At 36.0% G+C, this 17,926-nt stretch overlaps 1 protein-coding gene across 2 annotated transcripts in view; it reads left to right on the top strand.

The window, feature by feature from the left end:
- LOC150074886 (myeloid leukemia factor 1-like) overlaps positions 1–17,422 on the top strand; it is a 149,590-nt gene extending 132,168 nt beyond the window's left edge. For both annotated transcript variants that reach the window (XM_090389425.1, XM_090389424.1), the window contains exon 6: positions 16,888–17,422. In XM_090389425.1, the coding sequence (XP_090245551.1) occupies positions 16,888–17,086 (199 nt within the window). In that variant the 3' untranslated portion in view covers positions 17,087–17,422. The remainder of the gene's footprint in view (positions 1–16,887) is intronic.
- The last annotated feature ends 504 nt before the right edge of the window (positions 17,423–17,926 follow it).

Raw genomic sequence — 17,926 nt, 5'->3', positions numbered from 1 at the left:
CTGCTCAAACAAGCTGAGATCCAGGACTGAGCAGGCCAATAAAATAAGGCCACCATTTGTGCTCTTGGAACCATTTCTGAATGATAAATGCCTTGACATTGCACATTATTCATCCATAAGTGGTTACCAGAAGGATAAAATATGAGCATAAAGAGATGCATTGTCAGCAACAATGTTTAAATAGCCTGTAACACTCAGATTATTTGAAAGCCACCAGTATCAAGGAACCTGATGTGTATGCTAAGCAAACACTTACCCACACCATCATACTTACACCTATTGTGATGGATCAATTGATTTATGCTCCTGTTGCCATACCCTTCCCCATCCTTTGGTAATAACATGTGCCATCATGTATGTTCAGTGGAAGTATGGCATACAAGCAGTGAGCTGCATGAAAGGAAGGTGTAATTATTGTTCTTGGTAAGGAGAGCTTTTGTAGTTGATAAAAATAGGTTTCAAGATTCCTTTTAAGAATTTCCAGAAAATGCTGGTCATAATCAGTCTCTAACCTGTGTCAAGAATATTTAAAAAGAATTTTGAGACAAAAAATTTCAAGAGAAGATTTGAACCTTGATTGAAGCAGATAGGAACTCCAGCATAGTCTGAAGCTACATGATCATCATTCAAGATCTACCGATATAAAAATCCCGTGGGAGGAGCATACTGGTGTAGAGGAAAATGAATGAACTCTCTGACATTGGCTTTTCATTAAGTGATCTGACACATGTTGTCCTTGTCATAAGTCCTTATTTATTAGGCCATGTTTTTTTGTAAAAATGCTTATCTTGAGCCCAAAAAAAACAAAAAACTGATTGAACAGTTGTGCAGTGGGAATCTCTGATCTGATTATTCCAAGAACCTACATGATCATCATGTTTAACCTCAGCAGATTGGAAAGAACTGTTACATTCGGCATAAATCCAGCAAATTTTGAAGTTTCCATTTTAATTCTGATACTTGTTTTGTATTCAGTTTGAGAATGCATTACAAACTAAAGAAAGGACAAAGTACACTTTATGAATGGTACTGATAATGGTGACTTCTAAAAAAAAAATTAAATAAAATAATGGAGAGATTCTTGTACTTGTTATCAGACCACTTTCAGGAACAGAACTGCATTTTTCAGCATGACTCTACTGCTGCCACATAACAGATAATATAAATACATCATTACACAATCATTTCATGCAATTTCCAGTATACTCTTGATTTTTAAGGAGTCCTTATGTGCTGTAATGTAATGACTAGATTGTAAGTATAGCTTAGCTTAATTTTTCAGGTGAGTGCTGAAAAATTAAGCTAAGCTATACCTACGATCTAGTAATTATCAGTATATTAATTTTGATATATTTCCCCCCCCCCCGGTACCACAAACTATTCAACATTTATTAATTGAAATTAATTGATTGATATCAATATTAATTGAAACTTAGTATGGATGAACATCGAGTGGAAATTTAGATAGGCTAATTAATTCATAACCTACCTTCACTGGCTTGCACGTGCTCTCTCTGACGTTGCAAATAATAATAACATTTAAATTTTAGTATTAGTAATGACCATATGGTGCAAGGAAGCCTAAGGCTTATGCTGCACCAGCCAAAAAATGAATTAATAAAAATTAAATAAAATAAAAAATTAATAAATAATAATAAGAGAAAAGGAAATAGACAACCTATGCATTTCCCTCCTCCCGTAGGTAACTATCCAGCTTACCTTTGAATTTCCCCAAACTGTCAGCCTCTACCATGCATGTAGGTAACTTATTCCAGTAATTTATAACTCACTGGCTAAAATAAAACTTCCTGCAATCCAAGCTAAACAACTTTCCCTGTAACTTGAATTTATGGCCCCTAGAATCATTTATAATCATGAAAATTTCATCCTCTTTCATTTTACTGTTGACGCTCAGAGCCTTAAACACCTCAGTCAAAGTTGCCTCTCAGGTGCCTAGTTTCCAAGCTGTGCAATCCCACATATTCAGTCTTTTCTCATATTTATGTCCTTTTGCCAATCTTCACCAGGCAAGAGATCTTCATCTCTGGACCCTTTCAAGAAGCTCGATGCCCTTTTTTAGGTGTAGTCTCCACACTTGAACACAGTATTCCAATTTTGGTCTAAAAATAGCTTTATATAATGGTATTATGACATCCTTATCTCTGCTAGAAAATACATCATCGATAGGATATCATGGGCCTTCCTTGCGATCTGTCTACGATGCTCAGAAAATTTCATGTATTTGACACTAACTCCCAAGTCCCCTTTCTTCCACTACTAACTTTAACTCAGCTCCACCAAGTGTATAAGTTATTTTGGGGCTCGATTAAAGCATAGCCTTTGAAGAAGATCTGCTTGACAGTGATCATTAACTACTCTACTAATCTTTACATCATCTGCAAATATAGACATCATGCCCTCTATCCCTTGATCGATGTTATTTAAGAAAATCAAAAACAACAGTGGTCCCAGTACTGATTCTTGATGAACCCCACTTCTTAAATTAACCCAATCTGAGGAATAACCATTTAACACAACTCTGCCCCCTGCCCTGAAGCCATCCTGCTATCCATCTAAGCATTTTCCCTGTGGTTCCAACCTGTTCCAGCTTATAAAGTAACCACTCATGTGGGACTGAGTCAGATGCTTTGCTGAAATCCTAATAAGCAATGTTGAAGTTATTCCCTTTACAAAACCATGCTGCAAATCATTTGTGCATGTTTTGTGGTTATAGGCAATTGTATAGTGGTTTAGCTAACAGGAGGAAAAATTAGGTAAAGAATTAGGATAAAAATACACTCCTGCCCTCATATGCACTAATAGCCCGGAGTGTGGAAAATTTTAGTTGTTGGAAAGTGAACAGTATGGCCAAAGAATATAAAGTTAGTGCTTGGATTATTGCACTCCCAGATAATGATGCAATCATCAGTTGGAAGATGAAGAAAGATGTTGCAGTAGTTAAAGATAAAGGCACTGGTTTTAACTTCAGAAGGGGGGGCTTTGACAGTTTAGGGAGTTATGTGGCAACTATGAATTGGGCAGGTTGCCGAGGGAGAGTGAATACATTTGAATTATGGAATACTCTTAAAACAAAAAATCACAGAAGCCATGAATGCATACATACCATTAAGAAAATATTGCTGGAGGAGGAAGAGGATGCCAAAATGGATGGCTGCAGAGCTGGCCAGTCAAATAGAGCAGAAAAAGATAGCATGGGATAGTTACAGAGTGATAAAAAGTATTGAAGCTGTAATAATACCATAAGGGAGGCCAAGGCTGCATGTGAGAAGTATTGGCTAAGAGAACAAATAATGGCGATGAGCAATTTTTCATGTATCTGAATACAGCAAAGAAAGCTAATCAAATTGGACCCTTGTGTGCTGAGGTGAGTGTGGGAAAGTCTTAGATAACCCAGCTGATTTCGCAGATGCATTGAATAGGTACTTTGCATCAGTCTTTACTGGCAAATGAACCCTTCATGCTGAGAGAGAAGAGGCTGAGCCATATGATATTAGTGATATCATAATTCAGGTGATTGTTTGTTAGAAAAATTTTGAACATAATGACAAGTAAGGCTCCCGGAATTGAAGCCATATACCTGGTAGTTTTGAGAGAGACCACCGATGAGTGTATTAAATCATTGAGGTTAATTATGAAGGCATCTTTGGACTCGGAAGATTTCTTTGGATTGGAGAAGTACCAACCTATTGCCAATATGTGAAGGCAGTTCTAAGAGTGAAGTTGGTAACTACAGACCAGTTAGTCTGACTTCAGTGGTAGGAAAAAACCTTAGAGGCAGCAGTTAAGAGTACAATCCTGGAACATTTTGATAGATATGAACGTCACACAACATAGTTTTGTTAAGGGAAAATCATATTTAACTAATATAGTAGCTATTTTGACACAGTTACTCATGAGCTGGATGTTAGGGAATAATTTTGACAATTTATTTGGATTTTAACAAAGCATTTGACTCGGTCTCTAGTTACTGTGTAAGCTTGAACTGGTTGGGATTACTGGAAAAATTCTAAGATGGATTGCTGGGTGGCTACAGGGCAGAAGGCAGAGGGTTGTGATTAATGGATATTCTTCAGATTGGTGTAATGTCAGAAGTAAGTGGGATCCCTCAAGGATGGACCACTGTCCCCCCCCCCCATTTTCGTAAATGACATTGACAAAGTGATAAAGGTGTGATGTCAAATTTGCAGGTGTAAAGATTGCTAGAGTGGTTAATGATCAGTGCTAAGCAGCTCTCCTTCAGGATGACTAGAACAGATTTCAAAGAAGGTCAGACAAGTGGCAGCTCTATTTTAATGCAGCAAAATGCAAGGTTGTACACTTGGGGAATAGCCACCCCCAAAGTAATTATACACTTAGTGGGGTTGAATTAAAAACAGTAGAGGAACAAAGGGATTTGGGAGTTATAATACGAGCAGATGTGGAGTTTTCTGAACAGCGTAAACAGGCAGCCAGGAAAGCCTATCAATGATTTTTCAAACTTTATACTCTGAAGGTTGGGAGGTTATAATCCCACTATATAAGGCAATTGTAAGACCACATTTGGAATTCTGTGTTCAGGTATGGAGACCTCATCTAAAAAAAGACATTGTGCTTCTTGAAAGGATCCAAAGATGGACAACTTGAATGGTCAAATCAAAAAGGATGACCATATGAGGAAAGACTCCGGTTATGTGGGCTACAGAGCTTAACCATGCACCTCAGAGGTGATCTGATTGAGGTTTATAAGGATCTGAGAATTAGCAAAATGAATATGTGGTGAAAATTCACTGCTATCTAAGGAAGCACTGCATGGAAAGATGGAAAGATCTGTACATGTTGGCCATCTGTGTTTAAATGTGTAACTAGAGACATAACAGTGCAGCCTTTGACAATTCTGCTTAAAGAATAGATTAGATGGGGTGATAAAAGTACTTGGGCGCCTCCGTAGCCAGGTGGGAAGGAGCAGCAGTGAGTAGCACACGCTTCTTGATTAGACCGGGGTTCGAGCCCGTCACCACCAAATACGGAGGATGCGGAATGGTCAGGGATTGACCACCGCATATCCCGGAGCAATATGGCCTTAGTTGCTAATGCTCTTAAAAACCAAATAACAACAACAACAATAAAAGTACTTTTAGCATTTAGTTACCAAATTGAAAAGTGCAGGTGATGACTAGGGAATGGCTCCAACTCATATTTAAATCCACTTCATGATCCAAAAGTTTTGAAAGAAGACAAACTTAATTAAAAGAACATTTTAATTGGAAACCTGTTGTAAGAGAAATTGTAAGCAGACCAAGCAACCCAGATAATTCTGTGCATGTTGTCATTTAATGTCATCAAATTAATGATTTAACATTAAATCTGTAAATAGGTATATATGCATGCAGCTTTAAAGAATCAATGTATGAGAAGTAGCCCTTAAAAGAGGTCAATCAAGCAAAAAGAAAAGTAGGCAATAAAATAAAAGGAGAAAACTTAACTGTGCCATAACCTGAAACAATGATGGCGCCTCTGTAGCCAGGTGGGAAGGAGCAGCAGCGCGTAGCACATGCTTCTTGATTAGACCAGAGTTCGAGCCCGTCACCACCAAATACAGAGGATGCGGAAAGGTCAGGGAATGACCACCGCATATCATGGAGCAATGTGGCCTTATTTGCTAATGCTCCTAAAAAAACCAAATAACAATAACCTGAAACAGTGTATTAAATCCCATTTAATAAAATCAGTGAATTATGTATGCATAAATTAAATATTCAAGCTGATTTTAACAAGCTAAGTAGTGCATGCGGTGGTTGGTTGATATCAACCAACTTGTTAATGTAACACATTGTTCCAGCGCATTAGCAAATATTATGAATTCATGATTTATAACAAAAGTCAGACTATCGATATGAAAATTTCTTACATATTCTAAGTAAGCACTGAAATTTTGAAATGGATCAGAGCTCCTGTTACAAATTTATAGTAATATTTCTGTAAGGGAAAACCGGCTCTGAAATCGAACTTAGAGCCATTCCAGGGCCAACAGAATCTGTTGAAAATTTGGTAGCAATGCATTTTCCGTGTCAATTAATGAAAACACTTTAATTTATGCTTCTTTTTGTAGGTGGAGGGGCCAGGGACAAGGGCTATGAAATCATAACTGGGCCTGAAATTTTCCCAAAGACCATCAGAACATAGCCTCAATTCAACTTTTGCCTTTTCCTGGATTTTCTCCTTATGAAACAGAGGAGTCCAGTTTACAGGAAACCTGTAGAAGCTAGAGTTAATCTTCAGTCATTTGTAGGGTTGGATACAGGTTTTGTGGGAACTGAAGCTTATAAAATTTTTGGGGACCTCTTTAAGAAAAAGAATACAAAATTATGTATGGAAATGAATACTTATTTAGAATGAGAAAATGCAATCAGAACAAATTAAAAATTTAACAAAGCTGACAAATACCACAAACATCACAGAATTCAGAAAAATAACAATATTTTTATTAATTAACTGTCTCTGCCATACCTCTATGATACCTTTTTTTGGCTGCATTCTCTTTGACTGCCTCTTCATATGACAGCGATTTTGTAATATCATTTTCCATAGAGAGAAAATTCAGTCTTTCCTCTAGCATTGTTGGTTGAAATATGTTTTTTATTATTGATATGTTGTCAAATTTGGGGAAACCTATATCAAGTTTCTTTCATTTATTTCATATATGAGCTTGAATTTTGGTATGATCAATAATTCTGAAAAAAATATATACAAAATTAAGGCAAACACAAGAGCAATTCAGATGCATTTTAAAATTGCTGCCATGTTTTACTGAGCTACATAATTGTGTAATCAGATTACTCTTATGCTACATACATTGATCTTATTGATGAATATGTGTAGGAGGTTTTTTTTCATTGAAACACTTGTTTCTTCAGGCCATTTCGTCTGGAACTGCCAGGCTTCCTCAGGACAAGCTGCATCAGATGCGCTAAGACACAATCAGATGTTGGGATGCATAAAACATGCAGCTCCACGCACAAACGTACAGTCAGTCCTCGTATAGCACGATAGTTGTGTTCCTAGAGATCCTTGTGCAATATAAATAACAGGTCCTGTTGGAAAAATAGGGTTAGATGCCGACCACCCAAGATTGAACACACATTTGTAACCAAAACATTACCAAACACAATAAATAATCGTAATAAAATATTGCTAATGCTTTTGCTTCTATCGTAAGCAAATTTGTTTTTTTGTTTGATTTTCTATCCAAACAGATGACAGCCGTTCCATCTCTTCCAAATCTTTGATCTTGATCTAATGGATTTTAATTACACTTTGAGTTGTTCCTGCTATGAAAGTTGTTTTTATTTTCTCTGCATTCTTTCTAATTCTCGGCATTGCCTCATTTAGGCCAGTAGCACGTGCAATATCACATGGTCTTAATTTCGCTCAAAGCGTTTCAAAATTTCATATTTTTTCTCTATCAACAGAGGTGGACTGGCCATAAGCCTTACCGGGGAAACTCCGGTGGTGCTAGAGGCCAGTGTGATTTTGGCCATTAACTCTAGTATGCGGCTGCTGCAAATTTTCCCGGGTAAGAATTTTTGACCAGGTCCGCCTCTGTTTATCCATACCATATTGCTTTTCTTTTTCTCTCTGAATCTGTAGTGTCTTCACCAAGACGCTTCCTTTTCACAACTTTTAAGTATTTTACTCATTTTTAGGGAATAAAGCACAACTACAAAATGAGGAGGCACGCTTTACACATAAACAAAGCTGCGCCCTTGTAGCAACTGAATAAACAACACTGTAAAGGCAGAGACACACTAACACCTCGCTAGCTCACATTTTACTAAAGCACATTTCTGGGGGTTACAACCATAAAACAATAAAAACTATTTCCAGCTGCATTTCTGCTAGTGGAATCTGTTATAAACTGGTAGTAAACTCGATCTAATTGCATTTGCGATAATACCGATAGCTGAAATTGTGTGGGTTTTTACATTATTGTGGCGAAAAGCGTTTCCCCTTCACTGATATAAAAAAACATAAATACATTTTCAGAATCTTCTCTTCATTGCTATCGTGTTGCGTTCAGTTGGGGGTGATTTCGCATTCGACTGCCATTTCTTGTAAACACAAAGGTGAATTGTGCATAAGCGAATTCGGTTCGTGTTATATACGATATCATTCCCCTATTTATAAATCGTATATGATCGAATTCGTGTAGTGTAAACACATGTTATACGATGACTGACTGTACTCTGTTTATAGTATTGCTACAGGTTTGTGCCCTATAAACACAGGAATTCTGATAAATAAAAATTAAATTTCCAGCAAAAAATTTTTTAAAATTTATGGTGCATTTGTAATTGTATACGCTGCATTATTGAGTATATTCCTGGCAGGAGAGGACTTCTATTTTAACTAGGTGTCAATGAGAACCACAGACTAGCATCTGGCTCTTACATTTCAAACCTTGTTTCTCCTCCACTACCCACATACTTCTGGTGCCAAGCACCATAGGACATGTTCATTTTGCAATATGACCTTTGGCCCTGCACCTTCGTGTCATGACGCCGAGTGAATCTGCAGAGTGGGCGGCAGAAGTATTCCTTTAAGCTATTCCTACACTGGGATGGCTAGCCATAACTTAACTATACACGCAAGTGACTGCAAACCACCTAAATATATCCCACTAAACCCAAACTAAATGTGGAAAGAGACAGCAGTCTTAACCGATTGTGGTTAAAATATCTTTTGCAAATTTTACAAAAACATATGACCATGTGAACACATTGCTAGGGCCCCCTAATTGAGGAGACCTGAAGGTTAAGCTTCATTGGCTTCACGGTAAATGTGCCTCTGGTCATTTGTCAAGCTCTGAAAGTCTGCACAAGAGAGGATCTAAATAAGGAACTAAATCTGTATCTCATCAGATCTATTGCCCACAGGAACTGATGCCCAGAAAATATCATTTCCAAGATGATAACAGAAACTGGTCAAAGCAATCCAGCACAATGAACATCACAATCTTGTATGTGCCTATAATCAGCAAAAGAATTTCCAGATCTTTCTACATCCCAGAGAACTGAAAAACAGCCCAGATGACCCATCTTATCAGCCACAATGTGGAAGTAACAGCATTTGTGTAGGGCAGTCGTACAGTAGATTTCTAACAAGGATGAATGAGTGCTGCAGGGATTTTCAGTATGGATGGGTTGAGAAATAGGTATACTCTGGAATCTTGGCGAGAATCAGATTGCAAATCTGCTACTGTCTTATCTAAGGAGTCTTCCTTTTTAGCCAGCTACCATTGAAATCAGAAGTTTACAGTGATATACAGCTCTTCAAGCCAGTACTTCTGTACAAGCACTACCCAGAAATTTTGAGAATCAAGGAAATCATGACTGAGCCAACTACACAAGAACAAGATGCCATCCACTCAGATGATTATACTCTAGAACAGTGGTCTTCAAACTTTCAGCATCTATGGAACCCTTTTCTCTAAATATTATTTCTCTGGAATCCTGCTCAATTAATGTGTTTTTAGATACATATAAATGACTTAAGTTTTAGAATCGTACTTTATTAAACATTAATTATTATTACTAGGCTGTTTCGCCCCCTCTCGCTGCCCTCACTTCTTTTGATACAATAAAATACTTGCAGAAGTAAGTATTTTAAAATTCAAAATACTATGAATTCCTCAGCTACAAATACATAAATGTTACATATGGAAATCAAGAATGGTACCATGTGGTACCATTCTTGTTATGGTACCATAAAAGCCATGCTAGATAAACAAAACGCAAGCGTGATTTTCATCTAGCATGATCACGCTAAAACAGAAGCTTGTTTTGCCACAGTAAAACAAGCTTCTCTTACATATTTTAGTATTTGTTAGGAGTTACCACATAACCTGAATCCCTCTTCTCCCATTGGCACTGAATAAATATCACTAAGAGGGAAATTATTTTAATGTTATAGTAAGATAATGGTGAGGAGGAGAAGTAGAAACGGTTGTGGAAAGGGTCTGTATGGAGACAACAGCTGAGCCTGCATAAAAGCCAACTAGAAACAATAGAATAAAAATTAACCCTTCAATAAATAATAATTATATGCCCTACTAGAAACTGTAAAATTTTTATTACCATCTAAAATTAGTAATTGGTCGAATTAATGGTTTGGATGTGCTTGCATTTGTTGTAAAAGCAAGCACATCCAAACGTGAAAGTCGTCAAAATTTGGAGTTATTGAGGTTATTTGCAAGCACATTTATGGTTTGTCGTCTAATTTGTTTCTGTACTTGGTGTTTGTACTTGTATACGTGGAAAAGGATCTTTTGCCAAAATAAGTCGTAACAGGGGGCAAAAGAATTTCTATTGCTCGTTTAGAAATTTCCGGGTATTCCTTGTAAGCTCAGACCAAAAATCAAGTAGCTCTTGTTCTTCATACTTTGCTTTTAATGTCATAACAGTTGAAAAATCGATCAGTTGTTCTCTCTCTCCCTCCTTCAGTGGTAAATCAGTTTCTTCGATTCACAAAATGGATTTTGAATCCAGTTATATGACTGTTTTTGGACTGGAAAATGTTCTCGGAATGTTTCATGAAGCTGTGATAAATGTTGCACGATGTATTTTTGTACTGATGTTGTTAATGCTATAAAATTGTTTAGATTTTCAAAACATTGCACATCTCTTTTTTGTATATCTCCAAAGAATCAGCTTCAAAATTGTTGCTTCGATTTTGTTGTTAACTCTAAAGATATATATTTTTGTTCTTTGCAATTAAATATTCAATTCATTCAAAAGAGAAAATATATTGGCAAGATATGCCATAATTTGCATCCAAATTTCATCCTTTAACTTGGATGGATGCAAAGTCATGATTTTGTTGAGACAAAATAATTCTTACCTCATCCCTCAATTCATGAAATCGATTAACTTTTCCACGTGATAACCATCAACCTCGGTATGCAAGAGTAATGTCTTATGAATGCCAGGTAATTCCTCGCAAGGTAATGTAAATAATCCCAAATTCAATTCCCTTGATTTAATAAAATTAATGATTTTAACTACATTGTTGAGTACTTCTTTTAACTGATCTGGCATTCGTTTCACAGCTAAAGCATGTCAATGAAGGCAGCAATGTGAATGCTGAATATGAGGAGCTTTAACTTTTATTCGTGATATAGCACCTTTATTTGCTCCGAGCAGGGACTTTTGCTCCATCAGTACAAATGTGCAAACACAAGTTCCAAGAAAATTCATTTTTTTTCCATGTATGTGTTGATAATTTCAAAAATATTTTCCCCTTTTGTTCTGTCTGGAAGAGGTTTACAAATGAGCATATCCTCTTGAACAGTTGAATCAAAAATATAACCTACAAGTATGAGTAATATTGCTAAGCCAGCGAAGTCAGTTGACTCATCTAATTGTAATGTAAATCCATGTAATGAATCTTTTAAACATCTTATTAATTCTTCTTCACAAAAATGTGACTTATCTTTAACACACCTAGCCATAATTGTATCGGAAAGGGGAACGCTGTCAATTTCTTTAGAATATTTTTCATCAATCTTACAAATATTAAATCTTTTGCACCAGGCTTAATTGATTTTCCCCCAATTGTGTAAAGTCACCGCTTGGGCAATTTGATAGTTAATCCTGTAAAATGCTTTATTCTAGTGATGCTTTATTTTCTGAATAAATATACTTAGAAAACATTTTCGTTTTACTTTTCAGCACCTTACGTTTGCATTTAAAATGTTCAATATTTTTATCCTTTAAATGTGGGTGATTACTTTCCAGGTTTCTTCACAGTTTTGCAGGATTCAAAATTCTTCACCACTTTTTTTGCATTTGACACAATCCATTTGGCTCATCTTCATTTCCAGTCCATGTAAATTCAAAGCTTAAATAATTGCCATATTTTCACTTCTTACAAGCATTTACGTTTGTAGAAATTTGTCTTCCTGTGCTGTGTGTGCTTGCTTTATATTTGATTCAAGTGGCATAGAAGTAGAAATCAGAGACGTCAATTGCCGAACTATTATTACCTTCTTCAGCCTTAATAGATTTTAATTTTCCCGTTTTTAACCAATTCTCCATTATTGGGTCTTTACATGTGAAACAGAAATACCTACATACAAAATAAAAAATAAATTGTAATATTCGTAAATGCAAATAAACTATTAAAGCATTAATTAAAAATGTGCGTGGTGACATTGGCCAAGCCTACTGAATAAATAACTAGAAATACTAATTTAAAGATTAACCCATTAAAAAATTTATTATGAAATATTAATTATATATACTGAATGCTTCACTAAATGCATAGCATTAACTTGAAAACTACAGTATATATTTGTTTAATTTTATTTCTGTGTATTAATATACATATTATGTATAAATAAGAAAATGAAGTATATATATATATATAAATACACTTTGTCATTCATAAACCTTTATGTACCTTATAATGGCCCCAAGCAATGTATTTATTGCGGGTGTTTTTTTACTTCTGTGCTGTATTTACCAATTTATTTGGCACATGTTTGTTTTGTTTTTGCATTAACTGTAAACTTATTCTTAAATTCATGCCTTATAGTTGGGGGTCAATATATATATATATATATATATATATATATATCAGTATGTTTAAGAGGAAAAAATCCAAGATTTTAAAAATTATTTTTCCATTTGTGTTAATTCCAAATTCAACACATGAATTTGGAATTAACAGAAAATTGTTGCATCGATAAGACATCTTTGTGATGTACTAAATTGCAAACATTCTCATTTGGATTCAGATCTAGAGAATTAGACAACTAGGGTTGTTAATGTTAAAAATCTTGGGAATATTTCTTGATCCATTCAATACAATTTCTGCACAGTAGATAGTTGCTCTGTTCTTGAAAGAATATATTGCAATCCAGGTAAAAACAAAGCATTCAGGGTAGTATTTAACGATATGAGTGGTCCCAGTCCATGCCAACACCCATACTGTGATACCACCTCCAACTGCTTGAGCAGTGGATATGAGACAGTCTAGGTGGATGCATGCATTTTTGAGTTTCATGTTGCAAAAAGTGTAAATCAAGTAGTCAGATTACATGCTCTTTTTTCCACTATTCCATAGCCATCTTGGCATTAGTGGCACCATCAGTAGAATCTTTCGATTTTTTACAGAAAGAGGCGACTTTTGTAAAAGCACATGATTGCCAGATTCATCTCCCAGATTCATCTCCCAACATGTAATTCAGTTTGAAATGGGTTTTCATTGCCTAAATTGAAAGTCATTTCAGGTAACAGTAATAGTATTTAACAGTATTGCTGCTCAATGGACTTTAAATTCCTCTGGTACTCATTTTTGGGTATTGACTTTCCTGTCATATTTCTTCCTTTTAGAGCCAATTCTCCTTTCATTTCCCATTCATTATGCGTTTGACGTGGATGCTTTCAGTGCACTGGTGATGTCCTTTGTTTTCTCAATTCTCATTTGTGGCTCATACTAAATGTGCTCCAACAATAATATCTTTCTGAAATTTGGAAGATCACCTGGCTTCCCTCATGACTGGATCAACTAAAATGCACTGCTTGTTTGATGTTTGTGGAGCAATCAGATGCGGGACATGATATTGCCAATGGGAATGTCTGTGTGCGCGCGATGTAAGGAAATCAGGCGACAACTCAGCATTGTTATGGGCCTATACGAGAGCTTGAAGGCAGGGTGGATGCCCTTGAAGGATCTAAATTGAAGGCCAATCTAGCTCTCAGCTGCCCACATCAGCGCCAGAGCTTGAACTTGATCATCACACAATAGAGCAGCAACCCCAAGGCAGAATGCACTGGTCCCATGGGAACTAGTAGTTGTCAGGGTAACAGGGAACATAGTGTGTAAAAAGGATAGGTGGAACAGGACCGGGGTACGCCTGCCAGGGGCAAAGGTTGATGATATTGTAGAGCAGATATCACCTTTTAAGGACACAAAAGGTAATATTGTTGTACATGTTGGCACTAATGATATTAAGAGTAGGAGACCGGCGGAATTACTTAAAAAGTACAGGTTACTGTTGTAAAAAAAAAGGCACGAATTAGAGTTGAATTTGAAAGTGTCTGCAATTCTGCTCAGACACAATAGGAAGGAGTATATGATGAGAGCCTTGTATCAATTTGGCCCTAAGGAACTGGATGCAGGGAATAACTTTGATATATATTTGGATCTTAGAAAGGCTTTTGATACTGTTGCGCATGGAAGACTGCTGCTATGGATAAAGGGATGGTTGAGTGGGAGAAGACAGAGTGGTAAGCAATGGACACTGCTCTTCATGGACTAATGTTATTAATGGAGTCCCTCAGGCTTCAGTGTTGGATCCATTGTTATTTTCTGTATTTATAAATGATATTGATGGTGGTATATCAGGCTTAATGTCCAAGTTTGCAGACGATATGAAGGTTGGCAGGGTTGTTAAGGACAACCCTGCCAACCATCATATATCTGCCTGCACAGTTACCTTGGGGTAATTGTGCAGGCAGATATGAAGTTTTCTGAGCTGTGCAAGAGTAGCAGACCGTCTGCATGGTATCTTGTCAATGATATATAGGAATTTTTCTAGCAGGGAAAAAGGAGGTGATCATCCCTTTGTATAAGGCGATGGTCAGGCCACACCTTGAGTACTGTAGACAGGTCTGGAGGCCTCATTTCAAGAAGGATGTAAAGCTGTTGGAACAAGTACAGAGAAGGGCAACAAGATTGGATGGAACGATGGGTTGCTCTAAGAAACTCATCGTTCGAAAGGGTTTCGAACGATGGGTTTCTTAGAGCAACCCATCGTTCGAAGAAATGGCTTAATAAAATCCATGAAATATAATAGCCTTCAAATGTGCATGCAACAAAGCACTTTACATTAAACATCAGAATCGGAATGAATCGTGGATCCACTTCATTAATCCTTGAGCATGATGGACGAGCAACTGCAATTGCAAACACTTTTGGGAGCCATTTTCTACTAAAGTATCTGTCAAAACACATTACACTCCAGAGTTTTTGGCTCTCAGGCAAAAATCAGAAAAACAACAATTGAAGCTGACCGAAGTGGCTGCGAAACCTATAACCAATATTTTTTTACATTGGGAACTGAAAGCATCACTCTCTATATATCCCAGACTAGTGCACATGCCTGACATCCATTATGAGATTAAACATCTTTAGTCAGAATATGGGATTGTCTGCACCATCCGTACAACAGAATCTATTTATAGAGCAGTTTCTGGACTTGTGACACAAGGCAGTGGTACTTGCCTTTCCTAAATCAGAAAAGAATCCAAAAATATCAAATAATTATTGTCCTATAGCTCTGAAGAACTGCTTGGGTAAGATCCTGGAAAGAATTGTCAGTGCTTCACTCATGGTATTTAGAAGCAATTGACGTGTGTGTGTGTGTGTGTGTGTGTGTGCACGCATAACTGCCATCCTTTGGTAAATGTTTAATTAGGTTGGTAGAACAGTAGCAACCTCTGACATTTCTGTTTAAAGAAAAGATTGGGTCTTATAAATACAGAGGTAGCAGAATTTTTGTCTTTGGTGAGAAAAGACAATATGATCATTTTTTTACGGTTACCAGATTCAATTGAAAAGTACAACAAGAAATTGCTGTTGCATGCCACTGACTCGGATCCAATCCAGTTTGTGAAGAAGTTCTTTTTATATCTTCGTCTATTTTGGAAATAAACTCTTAGTGAATGCAGTCCTAAATAGGCCAAGTAGGCTGTTAACTCAAGGCATGTTATCTTAACTTGTATAGAAAGCATGTTCGAGCTTGAATGAAAATGCCAATGCTTGAAAAGCCTAATATAGCACTTCAATTCAACATTACTTCACATACATGAACTGAGGCTGTTACTCTGAGATACATTGAGAAATGTAATGTGTAAGTTTCTAGTACCCAACAGTTTTTATATCTTCCATATCTATTTTGAAAATAGATTGCCAAACTAGTCTGAAGCTGAAACAAGGGAAGTCTTTGTTTTTTTGAACAGTAAAGAAATACTTTGTTACATGTGACCACAAATTTAAATAGCCAGTGTATTATTTTTAAATTTGAAATTTTTTTTGTGGACATTTCCACTATTGTCAAAGATGATGAAATAGATATTTTGCAATGTCAGTTCTACCAATTTCAATGTGAGAACCTATCAGATGCTATTATAAAAGAAAAAAGAATTAGTCTGCAAGTGGTCTTTGGTTGGGGAACTGAAAATACGCACAAGGAGAACTTGAACTATAACAAATTATCCAAAGCCATGCTTGGCATTTTAACAGTTACATGCGTAGCAGTGCTACGCATGAGTGAATATTGAGCCAGGTGAAAAAAAAATAACTGAGTTCAGATCTTTTCTATATGGTGAATCTTTGAAAATGCCCTTTACATCCAAGTCTAAATAGTAGTGCCATTGTTATTAACAAAACGTTGACTCATTCGAAGAGGGTAAATTCTGAAACAGTATATTTCTTACAGCGTTCAAAACAGAAATCCAAAGACAAAAATCCCAGTTAAGCTAATGTTTGGAAGTATACTACTGCTATGGCTGTATTTTGATGTAAAATGTATATGTTGTCAGTGAAATTTAAATCAAAGTTGATAATCAGGATTTTATGAAATGTCCTGCTTACCTAATCAGTATTTTGCAGAACTCACAAGTTTTTGTGGTACATGCAATAAAAAATATATTTTTGGCTGGTTAAGAATTTTTCCAAAACAGAATGTGTTTAGATGTACCATAGATGAAACACTTTAGGATATCCACTGTCAATGCTGAAAAATAATTGCCATATCATTAATTTGTAGAATTTAGCAGTGTCGTTTATTATTTGTTTAATACTGATAATTGTGTTTTCAAACAGCATTGAGAGTGGTCATCGAGAAACATATGAAAATCCAAGAAAGGTTGATGCTGAACCATTATATGCAAAGGGCGAAGCAAAACAATTGAGACCAAAGAATCGTAAACATGGCTTAAATAATCAGAAGTTTGGAACAAGCAGTAGAAGTGGTGAAAAGACAAAGTCTCATCATCGACCAAAACATGAAACTAGCATGTAATTGGCAGTATCTATTCATGAAATTTTCTGATTCTTGAGGATGTTTATGTAGGAGACATGATTATTAAAAGTATAAAAATTTGTCTTATGAAAAAGATATGACTTTAAAATTTCAGTTTTATTTTTATTTACACATTCATCATAATTATAAATGGTACAAATGTATAAAATTAGTATCAGTATATGTATTTAGAATTTAAATAACTCAAAATAAACAGCTTTAAATTTGTGCAAATTGACTCAAAGCCTGTGGTTCTTTTAGCATGCATTATTTTTAATAGTATAAATTTAAGCATTGTAAAATTTTTTGTAATAAAACCTGTTCATGTAACTGTAATGTGATTTTTCTGCCTCATTTTTAAATTTGATATTTTCCACTAAATTTCCATTTGAAAACATAATTGCCAGGATACTTATGTAGCTGAAGAGTTATTGCAGGAATGCAACAGCCTTCTGCATTGATCACATTGCATCTGAGTTGACTATGGTTTAAGCCCATGTGGCTGTCAAAATACTGATAGTATTGTTGTCAAAATGACATGTGAACTCCTCTTACCTATGTGGTCTTGCCATAGGATAAACGATTTTATTATTAAGACCAATCAGGATATGTGTTGGAGCATATTTAAGTAGAACTAGGCAAATGTTGCAATCATGTGTATGCAAATAGGCAAGAGATCTTGGTGAAGATGTGTAGATGATACCCCCTACTTCATTTTTTTGGTAGCATTGGGGTATGATCTTGCCAACATCAGACAAGGTATAAAGATCTAGCCGATGCATTACAAAAAACAGATACTTTTTTGGGGTGTTACAAAGTGGTTGTTAACACATTCACTTC

Source organism: Mastigoproctus giganteus, unplaced genomic scaffold, assembly GCF_048544385.1.
Source record: "Mastigoproctus giganteus isolate SK-2022 unplaced genomic scaffold, ASM4854438v1 scaffold_16, whole genome shotgun sequence".
In the NCBI taxonomy this organism is placed as follows: Eukaryota; Metazoa; Arthropoda; class Arachnida; order Uropygi; family Thelyphonidae; genus Mastigoproctus; species Mastigoproctus giganteus.
Note: the sequence above shows the minus strand (reverse complement) of the source record. Positions and strands in the feature narration are given on the sequence as shown.